The 16130-nt window shown below is 38.3% G+C and overlaps 1 protein-coding gene across 1 annotated transcript in view; it reads right to left on the bottom strand.

Annotated features, from left to right (window-relative positions):
* The window catches only part of PRTG (protogenin), a 167221-nt gene that overhangs the window by 130606 nt on the left and 20485 nt on the right, over window positions 1–16130 (bottom strand). Inside the window, exon 2 of the mRNA XM_010836842.1 lies at window positions 13945–14247. Coding sequence (XP_010835144.1) covers window positions 13945–14247 — 303 coding nt within the window. The remainder of the gene's footprint in view (window positions 1–13944; window positions 14248–16130) is intronic.

Raw genomic sequence — 16130 nt, forward strand, 5'->3', positions numbered from 1 at the left:
CTTCAAAAGCATCAATTCTTCGGCGCTCAGCCTTCTTCACAGTCCAACTCTCACATCCATACATGACCACAGGACAAACCATAGCCTTGACTAGACGAACCTTTGTTGGCAAAGTAATGTCTCTGCTTTTGAATATGCTATCTAGGTTGGCCATAACTTTTCTCCAAGGAGTAAACGTCTTTTAATTTCATGGCTGCAGTCACCATCTGCAGTGATTTTGGAGCCCCCAAAAATAAAGTCTGACACTGTTTCCACTGTTTCCCCATCTACTTCCCATGAAGTGATGGGACCAGATCTTTGTTTTCTGAATGTTGAGTTTTAAGAACTACCATATGACCCAGCAATTCCATCCCTGGTATGTATATGTGTATATATATATATGTTGATAGCAGCATTATTTACAAGATATGGCGGCAACATAAGTGTCTGCCAACAGATGAATGGTCCAATTGGATATGTGGTATACACACACATACACACAATGCAATTCTACTCATCCATAAAAAAGAATGAAATTTTGCCATTTGCAACAACACAGATGGACTTGGAGAATTTTTTGCTAAGTGCAATAAGTCAGACAGAGAAAGACAAATATTGTATGATACCACTTATACGTGGAATCTAAAAACTACGATAAACTAGTGACTATAATAAAAGGAAATGATCTTATGGAGAATTAGTGATTACCAGTGGGTGGGTGGGGAAAGGGAATCAGGGAGTGGTAAAATAGTGGTAAGAGATTAAGACGTACAAACCACTAAGTGTAAAATAAACAATCGGCAATATATATTGTAAACACAAGGAATAAAGCCAATATTTTATAACTGTAAATGGAGTATAACCTTTAAAATTTGTGAATCACTATGTTGTACACATACAACTTATGTAATATTGTACATTAACTATTCCTCAATTAGGAAAAAAAAAGAATGGCACAGTCGATTCAAGTATGATAAGAAACTGATAACCTTTCTACTGACCAACTGTGAATCCACTTATACTTTCTCATTATTCCACCTGCTAAGCAGTAAAATTCTCTCCCTTAATATTAGAACTTCCGAGTTGACATTCGATAGATTCAAATTTCACAAAGTTTCTTCTGTCTGTATACTTTCTTTCAAGTGTTATTAGTTCTAAAAACTAACAGGCTTTGAAAAAACATTACTCCATCATTAGGATAATTTTAATAATCCTTTTGGTGAAACTTTTGGTAACCTTACTACTTTATTGAATGAAGCTGCTTCCTCAATTAAAATTATATTAAACTTATTACTAAGTCAGAGCATGAAAATACAGCTTTCTAAAACATATAAAAATGAATTCTTTTTAAGAAAATAGTGAACACTTTTAGCTGGTAAAATTATTCAAGAAAATTAGTAATCTCCCTTTTAAAAAGAACTACCAAAATGCAATACCAACATCAAAGCATTTTTTCTTGTTATCTGTCCAGTTTGAGGTCACTACTTTAATCGAAATTACTTTAAGTCCAATCAGAGGGATTCAAGCTAATTCAGTTTGAAAGCTGGGGGAAAAATTAAACCTTATCATTCTTAACAGGAATTGGTGGTCACAGCAGGAAGCCAGTTTAATCTATTTCTATTAAAACACTAGCAAAAATCTCTTAAGATGAAATCGGTACTACTTTTTTCAAACACCAAGTCAATAAACATTAGAATACACTATTAATTACTGGCAGAGCCAGACACATATTTGTAAAGTTATACCTCTCTTACACTATGTCAGCCTTCAAAGCAGCACAACTATTCTGAACTGTCCAATCTCAGGCAAGGTAATCTACTTTTCTAGACTCCTAAAAATAATACTAGTTCAAATGATCAGTACAGCTTTAAGGCTTCCCCTCTCCAAAATCAGATCTTCCCAAGGTCTATGGCAAGAGTATGAATTCTTAAAAGTGCCAAATAACTGACAAGCTACTTTAATTTTTTCTCCATGACTTAAATTGTTCTCTTGCAATGTCACTGGACTCAGCCTTACAAAAACATAATCTCTTGGCCATTTACTTAGAATTATAATAAAAGAATTACAAAACTAAGGGCACTGTGTTTCTCAATATCCATCCCTCCTCCTTTTTCTCCCCAGATACCTGTTTTTACAGATAAGACAAGTATCTGTCCAGGATCTGACAATGATCAGAATGATAAAGTGATTTGTCTAAAGTTGTGTACATCACCAATAATGGAGAAGGCATTAATGTTTGGCTCTTCTGCCTTTCTATCAATCTTCCTGCCTTCCCACCTCACCCCTCCCAGTAACTGAGTAAAAAACACAGAAACGCTAAGAGCATTTACCAGCTATTGGAAACTGTCAACTCCATCATCTCTTTATGAATGACTACAAGGACAGGAAAATAAGAACTCAACAAAATTAAAATTCTGCTTTGACCCAAATACTATTTTCCTCAAATATAATGAAAATGTGCATTCTTCTATTTTGAACTCATCAGTGATTTGTTCCACTCCGAGCACATTTTTGGCATAGAACACACGGTACCAAAAACATTTACCCACCCTTGCTCAGCACTAGAGCAACTTTAAAATATTCTGGTTCCTTCTTCGTCTATCTCCCTTGAGTCACCAGTGGCTACTGGCCTCTATGGGTGATTAACTCCATGTAGCAATAATCATAACTTTTACTAGCATAAACAGCTTAACCAAAACTGAGGCATACACAAAGAGTAATATCCTGCAGAAGATTAAAAACTACGAAATCCCTGCCCACTGCTACTAAGTAATGTAAAACAAATATTTCAAAATGGATGACCAACAAGTACCTACTGTACAGAAGATGGATTCTGCTCAATCTTATGTGGATGAAAGGGAAGTCTGGGGGAGAATGGATACATGTATATATATGGTGGAGTCCGTTCACTGTTCACCTGAAACTATCACAACATTGTTAATCGGCTAACCCCAATACAAATTAAGAAGTTTTTAAAAAATAACATAAAACAAATATTTCAATAACAATCACTCAAAATTTTCCATGTGACTTTCTGTGTACTAGTTAAATATTATATTGTCTAATTCTTTTTCTTTTAATAACCCTTTGATACCCTCAGAAGATGCTACCATCTTTACATTATTATCTATAAAAGTTAAATTACTTCTGCCCAAAATAAGTCTATGGTACCAATGAATGAGTTGAAAGACTTCTGTTAACAATTTACCCAATGAACTACCTACTACACAGCAAATGTTATTCTATGGTTGTTAACCTCATACAGTTTTACTTATCATCATGTTCAGTTCAGTTCAGTCGCTCAGTTGTGTGTAACTCTTTGCGACCCCATGGACTGCAGCACACCAGGCCTCCCTGTCCATCACCAACTCTTGGAGCCTACTCAAACCCATCTCCATCATGTCACTGATGCCATTCAACCATCTCATCCTCTGTTGTCCCCTTCTCCTCCCGCCTTCAATCTTTCCCAGCATCAGGGTCCTTTCAAATCAGTCAGCTCTTCACATCAGGGGGCCAAGTATTGTAGTTTCCGCTTCAGCATCAGTCCTTCCAATGAATATTCAGGACTGATTTCCTTTAGGATAGACTTGTTGGATCTCCTTGCAGTACAAGGGACTCTCAAGAGTCTTCTCCAACACCACAGTTCAAAAGCATCAATTCTTCAGCACTCAGCTTTCTTTATAGTCCAACTCTCACATCCATACATGACTAATGGAAAAACCACTGCTTTGACTAGACAGACCTTTGCTGGTTAAGTAATGTCTCTGCTATTTAATATGCTGTCTGGGTTGTTCATAGCTTTTCTTCCAAGGAGCAAGCGTCTTTTTATTTCATGGCCACAGTCACCATCTGCAGTGATTCTGGAGCCCAAGAAAATAAAGTCTCTCACTGTTTCCACTGTTTCCCCATCTATTTGCCATGAAGTGATGGGACTGGATGCCATGATCTTCGTTTTCTGAATGTTGAGTTTTAAGCCAACTTTTTCACTCTCCTCTTTCATCAAGAGGATCTTTAGTTCTTTTTCGCTTTCTGCCATAATGGTGGTGTCATCTGTGTATCTGAGGTTATTGATATTTCTCCTGACAATCCTGATTCCACCTTGGGCTTCATCCAGCCTGGCATTTCACATGATGTACTCTGCATAGAAATAAGCAGGGTGACAATATACAGCCTTAACGTACTCCTTTCCCAATTTGGAACCAGTCTGTTGTTCCATGTTCAGTTCTAACTGTTGTTTCTTGACATGCATACAGATTTCTTAAAAGGCAGGTCAGGTGGTCTGGTATTCCCATCTCTTTAGGAATTTTCCACAGTTTGTTCTGACCCACACAGTCAAAGGCTTTGGCATAGACAATAAAGCAGATGTTTTTCTGGAACTCTCTTGCTTTTTTGATGATCCAGTGGATGTTGGTAATTTGATCTGATTCCTCTGCCATTTCTAAATCCAACTTGAACATCTGGAGTTCATGGTTTATGTACCGTTGAAGCCTGGCTTGGAGAATTTTGAGCATTACTTTGCCAGCATGTGAGATGAGTGCAATTGTGCAGTAGTTTGAACATTCTTTGGCACTGCCTTTCTTTGGGCTTGGAATGAAAACTGACCTTTTCCAGTCCTCTGGCCACAGCTGAGTTGTCCAGATGTGCTGACATATTGAATGCTGCACTTTCACAACATCATCTTTTAGGATTTGAAGTAGCTCACCTGGAATTCCATCACCTCCACTACCTTTGTTCATAATGATGATTCCTAAGGCCCACTTGACTTTACATTCCAGGCTGTCTGGGTCTAGGTGAGTGATCACACCATCATGCTTATCCAGGTCAAGATCTGTTTTGTACAGTTTTGTGCATTCTTGCCACCTCTTCTTAGTATCTTCTGCTGCTGTAAGGTCCATACCATTTCTGTCCTTTATCGAGCCCAACTTTGCATGAAATGTTCCCTTGGTATCTCTAATTTTCTTGAAGAGATCTCTAGTCTTTCCCATTCTATTGTTTTCCTCTATTTCTTTGCACTGATCACTGAGGAAGGTTTTCTTATCTCTCTTCGCTATTCTTTGAAACTCTGCGTTCAGATGGGTATATCTTTCCTTTTCTCCTTTGCTTTTAGCTTCTCTTTTTTTCTCAGCTATTTGTAAGGCTTCCTCAGACAACCATTTTGCCTTTGTGCATTTCTTTTTCTTGGGGGTGGTCTTGATCCCTGCCTCCTGTACAATGTCATGGACCTCTGTCCATAATTCATCAGGTACTCTGTCTATCAGATCTAGTCCCTTGAATCTATTTCTCACTTTTACTGTATCATTGTAAAGGATTTGATTTAAGTCATACCTGAATGGTCTAGTGGTTTTCCCTACTTTCTTCAGTTTAAGTCTGAATTTGGCAATAAGGAGTTCATGATCTGAGCCACAGTCGGCTCCTGCTCTTGTTTTTGCTGTCTATATAGAGCTTCTCCATCTTTGGCTGCAAAGAATATAATCAATTTGATTTCAGTATTGACCATTTGGTCATGTACGTGTAACGTCTTCTCTTGTGTTGTTGGAAGAGGGTGCTTGCTATGACCAGTGCATTCTCTTGGCAAAACTCTGTTAGCCTTTGACCTGCTTTGTTTTGTATTCCAAGGCCAAATTTGCCCGTTACTCCATATATCTCTTGGCTTCCTACTTTTGCATTCCAATCCCCTATAATGAAGAGGACATCTTTTTTGGATGTTAGTTCTAGAAGGTCTTGTAGGTCTTCATTTGAAAGTGAAAGTGGCTCAGTCATGTCCAACTCTTTGTGACCCCATGGACTGTCCATGGAATTCTCTAGGACAGAATACTGGAGTGGGTAGCCTTTCTCTTCTCCAGGGGATCATCCTGACCCAGGAATCGAACTCGGGTCTCCTGCATTGCAGGCGGATTCTTTACCAACTGAGCTATAGAACTGTTCAGCTACTTCAGCATTACTGGTAGGGGCACAGACTTGGATTACTGTGATACTGAATGGTTTGCCTTGGAAACAAATGAGATCATTCTGTCATTTTTGAGATTGCATCCAAGTACAGAATTTTGGACTCTTTTGTTGACTATGATGGCTACTCCATTTCTTCTAAGGGATTCTTGCCCACAGTAGTAGATATAATGGTCATCTGAGTTAAATTCATCCATTCCAGTCCATTTTAGTTCACTGATATCTAAAATGTCAACGTTCACTCTTGCCATCTCCTGTCTGACCACTTCCAATTTGCCTTGATTCATGGACCTATGCAATATTGCTCTTTACAGCCGGACTTTACTTCTACCACCTATCACAGCCACAACTGGGTGTTATTTTTGCTTTGGCTCTGTTTCCTCATTCTTTCTGGAGTTATTTTTCCACTCTTCTCCAGTAGCATAGTGGGCACCTACCGACCTAGGGAGTTCATCTTTCAGTGTCCTATCTTTTTGCCTTTTCATACTGTACCTGGGGTTCTCAAGGCAAGAATACTGAAGTGGTTTGCCATTCCCTTCTCCAATGGACCACATTATGTCAGAACTCTCCACCATGACCCGTCCATCTTGGGTGGCCTTATAAGGCATGGCTCATAGTTTCATTCAGTTAGACAAGGCTGTGGTCCATTTGATCAGATTGGTTAGTTTTCTCAGATTGTGGTTTTCAGCCTGTCTGCCCTCTGATGGAGAACGATAAGAGGCTTATGGAAGCTTCCTGATGGGAGAGACTGAATGAGGGGGAAACTGGGTCTTGTTCTGATAGGCAGGGCCATGCTCAGTAAATCTTTAATCCAGTTTTCTGTGGATGGGTGGAGCTGTGTTCCTTCCCTATTATTTACCTGGGAGCCAAACTATGGTGGAGGTAATGAAGATAATGGCAACCTCCTTCAAAACGCCCCATGCACACACTGCTACACTCAGTGCCCCTGACACTGCAGCAGGCCACCACCGACCCACGCCTCTGCCAGAGACTCCTAGACACTCAGCGGCAAGTCTGAGTCAGTCTCTTATGGGGTCACTGCTCCTTTCTCCTGGGTCCTGGTGCACACAAGGTTCTGTTTGTGCCCTCCAAGAGTCTATTTCCCCAGTCCTGTGTAAGTTCTGGCAGTTCTGTGGTGGGGTTAATGGTGACCTCCTCCAAGAGGGCTTAAGCCATACCCGAGTCTGCTGCACCCAGAGCCCCTGCCTCTGCAGCAGTCCACTGCTAACCCATACCACCACAGGAGACACTCAAACACAGTTCTGCCTCAGTCTGTGTGTTGTCTCTGAGTCTTGGTGCACACAAGGTTTGTTCGAGCCCTCTGAGTGTCTCTGGCAGGTACAGGGTTTGATTCTAAACGTGATTTCGCCCCTCCTACCATCTTTCTAGGGCTTCTCCTTTGCCCTTAGACATGGGGTATCTCCTCAAAGTTGCTCCAGTGCTGCGCAGCTGCCGCTCCAGTGCCTATGGTTTTGCTGGGGCTTCTCTGCCCTTGGACGTAGGGCTATCTCCTTATCCAAACTATGGGGGAGGTAATGAAGATAATGGCGACCTCCTTCCAAAGGTCCCTTGCACGCACTGCTGCACTCACAAAAGATGTTCTCTAACATTCTCTAACATTTACCACACATGGCGATTTCTCATCTCTTCAACTACAGTGTCCATCACATTAAGAAAAAAAAAGTGTTACATAAACATGACTAAATGAAATTTGTGTTTACTCTTGGACTAGATATTCCCAAGAAAAGATCTAAAATACTGAAATCAAAATGAATGAACCTACAGGAGGATAAACTCTTAATAGCAGTTGTCAATATACTCTTGAGTGTGAAAAGGGATGGAAAGGAGTCTTCAATCAATAAATTTAACACCAAGAAAAGTTGAATATCAAGTTAAGACAAAAACAGTTAAAAAAACTAATAACCAAGTATTACTTGGATTGAAGTTTGCCACTATTTTCAGAAACATCAGTGGCTCTCCACCAGGGGTGATTTTGCCTCCCAAAACATATTCTTTCATCAACACAGCTAGAAAACGGTGCCATTGGCATCTGGTATCTAGAAGCTACACATCCTATGTTATACAAGTCAGCATCTGCAATGAAGAATTACCGAGCCCCAAATTTCAACTGAACCAAGGCTGAGAAACCCTGAGAAATGTAATCAATTAACTCTCTCTCTATATATATATATTTGGTATACTGGTGGAGTTGAAGATCCATTCTAAATACTACTAAATCATATTCTCAGTAGTACTAAAAAGACTACCAAAAGAAGGTGGAGGGGGGGCATTTGGGGGGATTATCCCAAAGGAATATGATTTACTTAGAGAAAGATGTCTATATAAAGCAACATCATTTTTTTTTAAATGTCACATTGTTCCAAACAGGGATTTACTATAGTTTCATAAAGCAAAAATTTTAAAGAAAATTTTATTTTCATCAGTCTTAAAAATTAAGTCCAGCAAGGATACAAGTTTGAAACCAGGACCATGAACAATGATTGCACTCCCCAATAGTTACTTGATTAATCTAATCACTACACATATTAAAGCTATAAAATACACACACACATATACACAGAAAAGGCAAACACTCCAGAAACTAAAAAAAAAAAAAAATTTAATTCATACCTTCTGTTCAGTCTGTAAGAATTTGGCTTTTAAAGCTCATCAAAAGCAGTTTCTGAGAACCAGAGGTTTAAAAAAAGAAAAAAACAAGAAATGTAGAAGTCAGGAAAGTATTTGTCAGATTAGTGTCAGAGACCTTTGTGAGGATGACGCCTTTATCCTCTGTAATACATATCCCCAAAGCAGTTCACTTGGCTTCAGAATTATAGCCACTGAAGGTAATTTGGTACAGTTTTACCTTTTTTGTACATCACTATTGTCCATTGTTGACTGTGAACTTCCTCTGTGCCAATTATCATGTTAGGGTAACTGTCAATTCTGCTTCAATGATTACAACCATATCTTCTTCCTCTCGTATGTACTAAGATATATAGGAAATGATGAGTTTTTAAAATGTTTTAATAAAGAGTCTGAACACCATAAACTGTCAGAAGTACTAAGATAGCCCTGATTGACAGGAAAAAGCTTATATTTGTGGTATAATTTTTAGAATTTTTCTTAAAACATCAATAATCAGATGATTGTAAAATGCAAGTATAATCCTCAGCAAAATGCTTGACTTAACATTATTGATTATTTTCACATTAATAGTAATTGCCAGTTTAAAAGCTGAAAGTAAATAACCTTAATTGAGCACCTCTGCCAATGAGAGAGAAAAAATCATGTCTCAAAATTGTAGTCAAGAATATAAAAGTTTTCAAAAAAAGTAACCTCAAATACATTCATTTATTAATTGAAATACTCATTCAACCTAACACGGCTGCTTAAGAGATTTGTTTTCTGCTATTCTTTTAAACTGCTCTGGACTTCATCAATAAGCCCAGCTGTTAAATTCAGGGGAAATGACAACAAATGCTCAGACAAACAAGTGCTGAGAGTGAGGGCCTTTCTTTAGAATAATCAGAGCTAGTTGACACAGCAGGGCCATACCAAATGCCAGTCAAAATTCCATTAAGAAGCTTGACAGAAATAAACAAACACATTTATACATCTTAAACCAAATTATATTTCTATCCCTCAGTGGACTCTGCTTCACTGAAAAATAAAAACTCCGACAACTTTGAAAAATAGTGAGATAGTATTACAGGTTTCTGAAAATGAGAAATGATCCTCAATAATCAAGTGCAAAGTGGTAAAAACTGGTTTCATCACCCAGAGATTACAGGTACCTGATAAACCTTTTAGGCAGACAGACTTTAAGAACCAAGTGTTATTGTAAATAAGCCTGTAGAACTACATGTGCTTTTACTTCCCTGCCTTAACTTAGACAATTTTAGGATGGTCAGTTTTTAATTTAAACATGTACTTTTCAACCATACCACCCTCTCTTCTATTTAAAGATGATTTCTCTTGGATCCCAGAAAGCACCATCTGAACCTTATCTACAATGCTGGCAGATTAGGCTCTCTAAATATCTCAGTTTGTCTTATTTTTCCAAAATCAAACAACTTTTGCTTTTGTGCTAGCACTCTAGAGTTAGGACAAGTAACTGTTAACAGCTTGATTTGAAGTGAACATGCACACAGGTAAGAGATGTTATCCTTTTTACAGCATCTACAAATCTCACTAAGTGTCAATGAAGCAAATTCTTGCCCATCTGGGGTCGAGGATGATGAATAAAATTCAAAATTTAGGCTAACAGGTTCATAGTTCTTATCTTTCTCTTTTCAATATACCACCCACCTTCTTTTCTTTCTAACAAGACTTCCAATGTTTTGAATATATTTTACCTTCACATTTCAAAGATCAGCTTTGAGTGATAATTTATGTATTACTCTTTAAAATAGAAACCACACTCATAGAACAGTTTTTCATTAATCTCACCAAAAAAATGTCGTTTCATCTGAACTTAAACTGAAATGATAAACACGTTATTCATTGAAAACAACCTACAGTCTTTAAAGAAAAACTACTACTGCTATTAGTTTTATGGATGCTAAAACTAATCTCAAAATTTGGGGTGGGGGGTGAAATCCATCATAAAGTTGTAATAATTCCTATGGTCTTCCAGCTACAAATGCTCACTTAAAATTTATTTCACACCCAAGTGAACAGTCGTGAAAAACCCAGCAAATATAAGTCAGCTTTATGTCAGCTCTTTCCCTCCATCCTAAGACTCAATTTCCACCTTTTATGGAAAGGAAATAAACAACCAGCTTCCTGTTCAATCACTAGCTTACCGCCAGTCTCTTACACATCACAGAACACAACCCGCCTCCTCCTTTACTTCTCTCAAATGTCTCTTATCTTAATTTAAACTTGTTGAAATATGAGACCGTTTTACCACACTAATGCTTTTCTATGAAATTTATCTTACTTACTTCAACATTTAGAATGTAAGAAATGTCAAGATGTCATAGATTATTTCTTACTCCTAAAATATTTAAATTAAATTATATAGTGAAGACTTAGCACCTATGAAAGTGAAAATTTGATCTGCCAAAAGTTAAAAATACTGAAATTTATAGGTAAAGGTTGAATCTCCTGTTCCTACTATTGTATACAACTGGAAAAAGAGCCCTCCACATCACTCCCTTTTCTATTCTAATTACATGAAAATGTAAAATGGCTAAAATAGCTATCAATAAAAAGGATTAACTTTAAAAAAAAAAACTAAATATTACTTTAACCCTATACTTTCCTTTAAAAATGGGATGCTTTAGAAAAGCTAAGTTAGACAAATTCTTTTGTGCTTGGATGAACAGGAAAGCAAAGCCTCCAGGCCTTAGGGGAGGAACCTTGTCCCCACAGCAGGCTCTGATGTGCCTGGGAGATAAGGCTCCACAGTGACACTTAAGGAAAGGCCTGCTCACATTTGAATTTCTGCATTCCTCAAGAACAATTCATGGCAATAACTAACTTTGCAGAAGAGCTACATGAAAGCTTCGGCCAATGAATGAGGGTCATCTGCTCTTTATCACAAGGGTAAACCTCATCCTGGCCAGTTTCTAACCTTTTAACCCTGTGAATTCCTAATTTACACATGAATAATGGAATTCTTGCCTAGAGTGCAACTTTCAGCCTCTAGTTCCTAAGTTTAGAAACCAAGACTTTATTGCCTGTGTTAAAAATCTAAAACTTGTACCGATTAAAGTTTTAGATTTCCAGGTGCTATATTTATTACACTTCAGAACTAAATGATATGCTTGGCAACAAAACCCTTGACCAGAAAATAAAAAGAACATACTTGCACCCCGCTGCTATCAATAGCTAGGAGAGAGCCAGACCTTAAAAAAAAAAAAAAAAAAAAACAGAATGTCCACTTAATGCCTATTCTCTTCTTGTTTAATATATATTACATCTTCACCCTAAACACAGGATAAAGTCATCCAAGCCTACAATGTCATTGGACACTGCTTCTCAGATATCAGAACTGACTTAGTAAATTTTAAATCTCTAAGAAATTTCATATTTTAAGGAAAAATCTAAACTCACTAGGCATATCTTACTTTAAATCTATAATAACTTAATGCACTTTCTGAGCAGAGTACCTCCTCCAAGTTAATAAGATGTGTACATATGAAAAGTGTGGTTCCTATAACTAACATATTATAGTTGATATTTAATAGCAAAGCAATGTTCTACATAGTTTAACTAGAAAGGTTTTTTTGATACTTAAAATATCAAAACTACTTCACCACCAAATCCTTCAAAATATTTACAAAATATTTGTCATTAATAATTTTTATAAAGATAAAAACCTAAGGCTACTCAAAAGCCAATACAAACCTTCGTTTCACTGTTACTAACACTGTTAGTTACTATTGTTAATACTATTGAGACTATTTATGAAACCTGAAAGCTCTGCATGTTTTCAAAGCATTTCTAAGTGTCCTAGAATTGGCAGGCTGCTAAGGAGGTCCTGATACAGAGTGGTCATGACAAATCTTTCAGAGCCATCAGTCCCCCTCCACCTTTCCACCCTGCCCCTTCTCCTTAGCAAAGTAATACAAGTTACAGTTTTTGGACATGAAAACACAAGATTCCACAAACCCAAAAAGGTGAAAAAAATTACAACTTTATGGAACAATTAGACAAAATTTAAATGAATAAAACATAGGCATAAAAAGCACACTATCCTGAAAACAATATGGTAGTGAAAAACCATTACTCAACAACAACAGCAGCAACAAATGATGATTGACCAATGATCACAGCAAAAAAAAAAAAAAAAAAAAGGCAAGTTTATCAGACATTCTCTCAGGCTTATTAGAATTGGAAATGTCTCTACTTTCCTGACATATTTCAATACAAAAAGATCTTCGCTTACAATTTATTTTCTACTATTAATTATTATTGCGCAAATAAGTTACTAAAATGAAGGTGGCATAAATACGGACTATTACAATAAAGTCACCTAGGAAACCCCCACCAATAGCTTCCTAAATTTCAACTTGTGGAGACCTTGAAGAAACTATTTCCTGAAGATTATGACTTTATCTCAAGAGCTCCCTCCTTCTAGTGTTCATCTTGTAAATGATCAATTTGTAGGTGTAGAGCAAAATCTATCTTTTGTGGATTAACAAAAACATGTGGATACTATGCCTGTAAAACTGTTTTTAAGATACAGTTGTGTTTTAAATTTTGTCTATTGTAATCTTGAGTACTGGGTGTGGGATCACCTGAAGAGATGGAAAGCTTCGGTGAAAACAAGGAGTTCTCTAACTATCGTAGGCCCACGTTTACACTCAACGGTTATCAGGGCAACCACCAAGCAGTGGGTCACTTGGACAAATGGTTGATCTGATGGGGTTGTTAATACAAAGGAAATCATTAGACAGCAAACTTTATGACAACTGAGAAAAAGTGGGCAGATCTGGTTTAAGTCCATTAGGCATAATATGGAAATGGCCTTAATCTCTTTCTCTCCCAGCAGGAAAAGCCTACGAATACTTCAAAGGCTTGAGAGTTACTGACCAGTGCCCTCTCTTTCAATTAAAAAGCAACATGGGTGATCTTAAAGCAGTAAGAGAACTGAAAGGTTGGGTTATATGGAAGATTTAGGGTTTAAGGACCATTTACAAAGCAGAAAACACTGTTTATGATTTTCAAAATTTAATTATTAATTTTAAAAATGAGATTTTAGACAACCTTTGTTGTGTTGACCAAATTTTCACCAACTCTTTTCAGAGTTTGAAGTGTTTATTCATATAAAGTCACCTCTACAAGTTCTGGTGTTCTAAACGTAAATGTGACTTTTGTTCTCACTCATTCAAATTTATACATGCATATATATTTTCCCCTCAGATTTTTTTGCAGGCCTTAGCATCAACTATCTCCAGGAAAATTCCTAATGTATGATTTTTCAGGTTAGCATATTAATGAAAATCAAAAAAACATCAAAATGTAGCAGTGAAAAACATCACAACAATCAAGAACTTAAGCACTTACTTGATAAAGTAAGATGAGCTTTTTGACTAAGAATGGCTCCATGTCTGTTCATGGCCAAGCACTGATAAAATCCTTCATCATACTGCTCTCCTCGCTTGCCTTCCACCTCTCTGATGTATAAAGAGCCGTTGGACAGAACCTGGATCCGCTTATTTTCAGACACTTTGGCTCCATTTTTCAACCAAGTGACCTTAATAGGAACTTCTCCATGAGCCTGGCAATCTAAAACGACTGGATCCTTTCTTGTAACAGTTATATCCTGTGGTTCTTTTATAAAAACCAGTTCGCTAAAGCACCATACTCCTATGAAGAAAAGGGGGGAAAGTCATATCCAGAATTACAGGTGTAAAATCATTTCTTAACACAATTGTAAAACACATATTCAGAGTGTAATGGGTCACAGTTTAACAAACCAGATTAGTTAACTGACAAACACCTTAATAAACCAATCTAAGTTTCAGCAAACCTTTTCAACAAATCAGATAAATCTTTTTACAACATCTTACACTAAAAACCTCGGAAAATTTCAATAACTTTTCATCCCTTTTAAGAATTCTGTTCTCAAGTGCCCTGCTAGAGTTTCAAAATCATCAGGAAAGCTCTTGAGCAAAAGCTGTTTGCTACTTTTACAAGCTTGTCAAAAAGATCTTGAACAGAGTAAGTCGTAAAAGTCTAATTTTACAAGAAATCATTAGCAAAACTCCAACTCTGTGAACAAGCAAGTTTATTTCCTTGTCCCTTGAAGAGTTTTTGAAACCCTTGGCACCTAGTCCTTTGGGAAGTGCGTTTTATCTTTTGTGACAAATTACAAGTTTGCACTTTTATACCTGCCCTTTAACAGCAAAGATTCTGTCTCTTCTTGAAAGAGACCCATTTACTTAATTTCTGCAGAGTATGGTAAGGTATTTAAAGGACAAACAGTTGACTCTGAAATGCTGGTAACTCTTGCTGCTTGTACTCAGTGGGTGATCGGATTAGGAACCTTCTATTTTTTTTTTTTTTAGAACTACCAACTGTTGGGGGGGGGGAGGGGAAGTGTGACTAATTGGTCCTTACTGTCTAATAGAGAGAGGAGATTGCTTAATCAACCAATACACATTTTTATCAGAGCAGAGGAAAGGCTTTATTCTAAGTATACACATCGGCCCAGGTCCCCGCCAGAATAAAGCATCCGATGACCAACTAATACCCTGTCACCTCCTTCATTTAGCGCAAAGGTCAACTAAAGTCTTGCATACTGACTGGGGCCGAGTAGAGTATTAGCGCCCTAGAGCAGGGTCGGGCTGGGGAGGGGTGGGTGTGCATTTCATATTCCTTCTGATTGTCTTGATTTCACAGTACCAATCTACGGACTGATCTGTTTCTCATCAAGGCAGGTCCTCCAAACCTCACACACCAGTCACGCTCCCACGCCCGGGCTGCTGACTTCTAATGGATGCCCAGGGCGACAAGAGCGACCCTAACAGCCCCGCGCAGCGAGGACCACTCCGGAAGGCGCCCGTTGTGTTTCCGAGTCACATCTGACTTTGATCCTTTTCTCATGCTAAAAGAAAACTAACTCCTCCTGGAGAAGAGGGGTGTGGTTAGAACACCAAAGTCTGGGGTTTGTAACCTGTAAATAAATAAAAGAACCCATTCTTCTGAACACCTCTTCTCCCCGCCCACCCCCCTCCACTTTACACTTCTTAACCGTTTGGGGATAAAGCAACCCGGACACACACACACACACACACACACACACACACAGCCAAAAATTAGTTCATTCAAGTTTGCGCAAGGCTAACCCGGAGTTTGGAGGGATCTTTACATTCGTGCACACCTCAGATCCTGCCCCCAAATACCTAGCTGTGAGAAGTAAATCCTACTTTGATACCTTCCTCCTCAGCTTCGGGACACTTCTTCCTCCCCTCCGGGGCACAAATGGGCCACAAAACTTCCACTCTTCTCTTTCCAATGCCACCCTTCCCGTCTCCTCCTCATTCGATCCGGTTCCGGGAAAGTGGGAGCACTTAGGGGTATGACCTGGGCGCTGAGTTCACCTAGTTTTTCCCCCGCCCTAAAATGTGAAGCAGCCCCCACTACAAACCCGGGAGCCGCGCGGAAAAGCGGCGCCCCCCTGCGCGGCGAGGCTGCCACTAAGGAAACAATATAAATAAAGCCACGTGCGGCTGCTGCGGCCCAGGCAG

The sequence above is a fragment of the Bison bison genome, unplaced genomic scaffold, assembly GCF_000754665.1.
Source record: "Bison bison bison isolate TAMUID 2011002044 unplaced genomic scaffold, Bison_UMD1.0 scf7180017864066, whole genome shotgun sequence".
Classification (NCBI taxonomy): domain Eukaryota; kingdom Metazoa; phylum Chordata; class Mammalia; order Artiodactyla; family Bovidae; genus Bison; species Bison bison.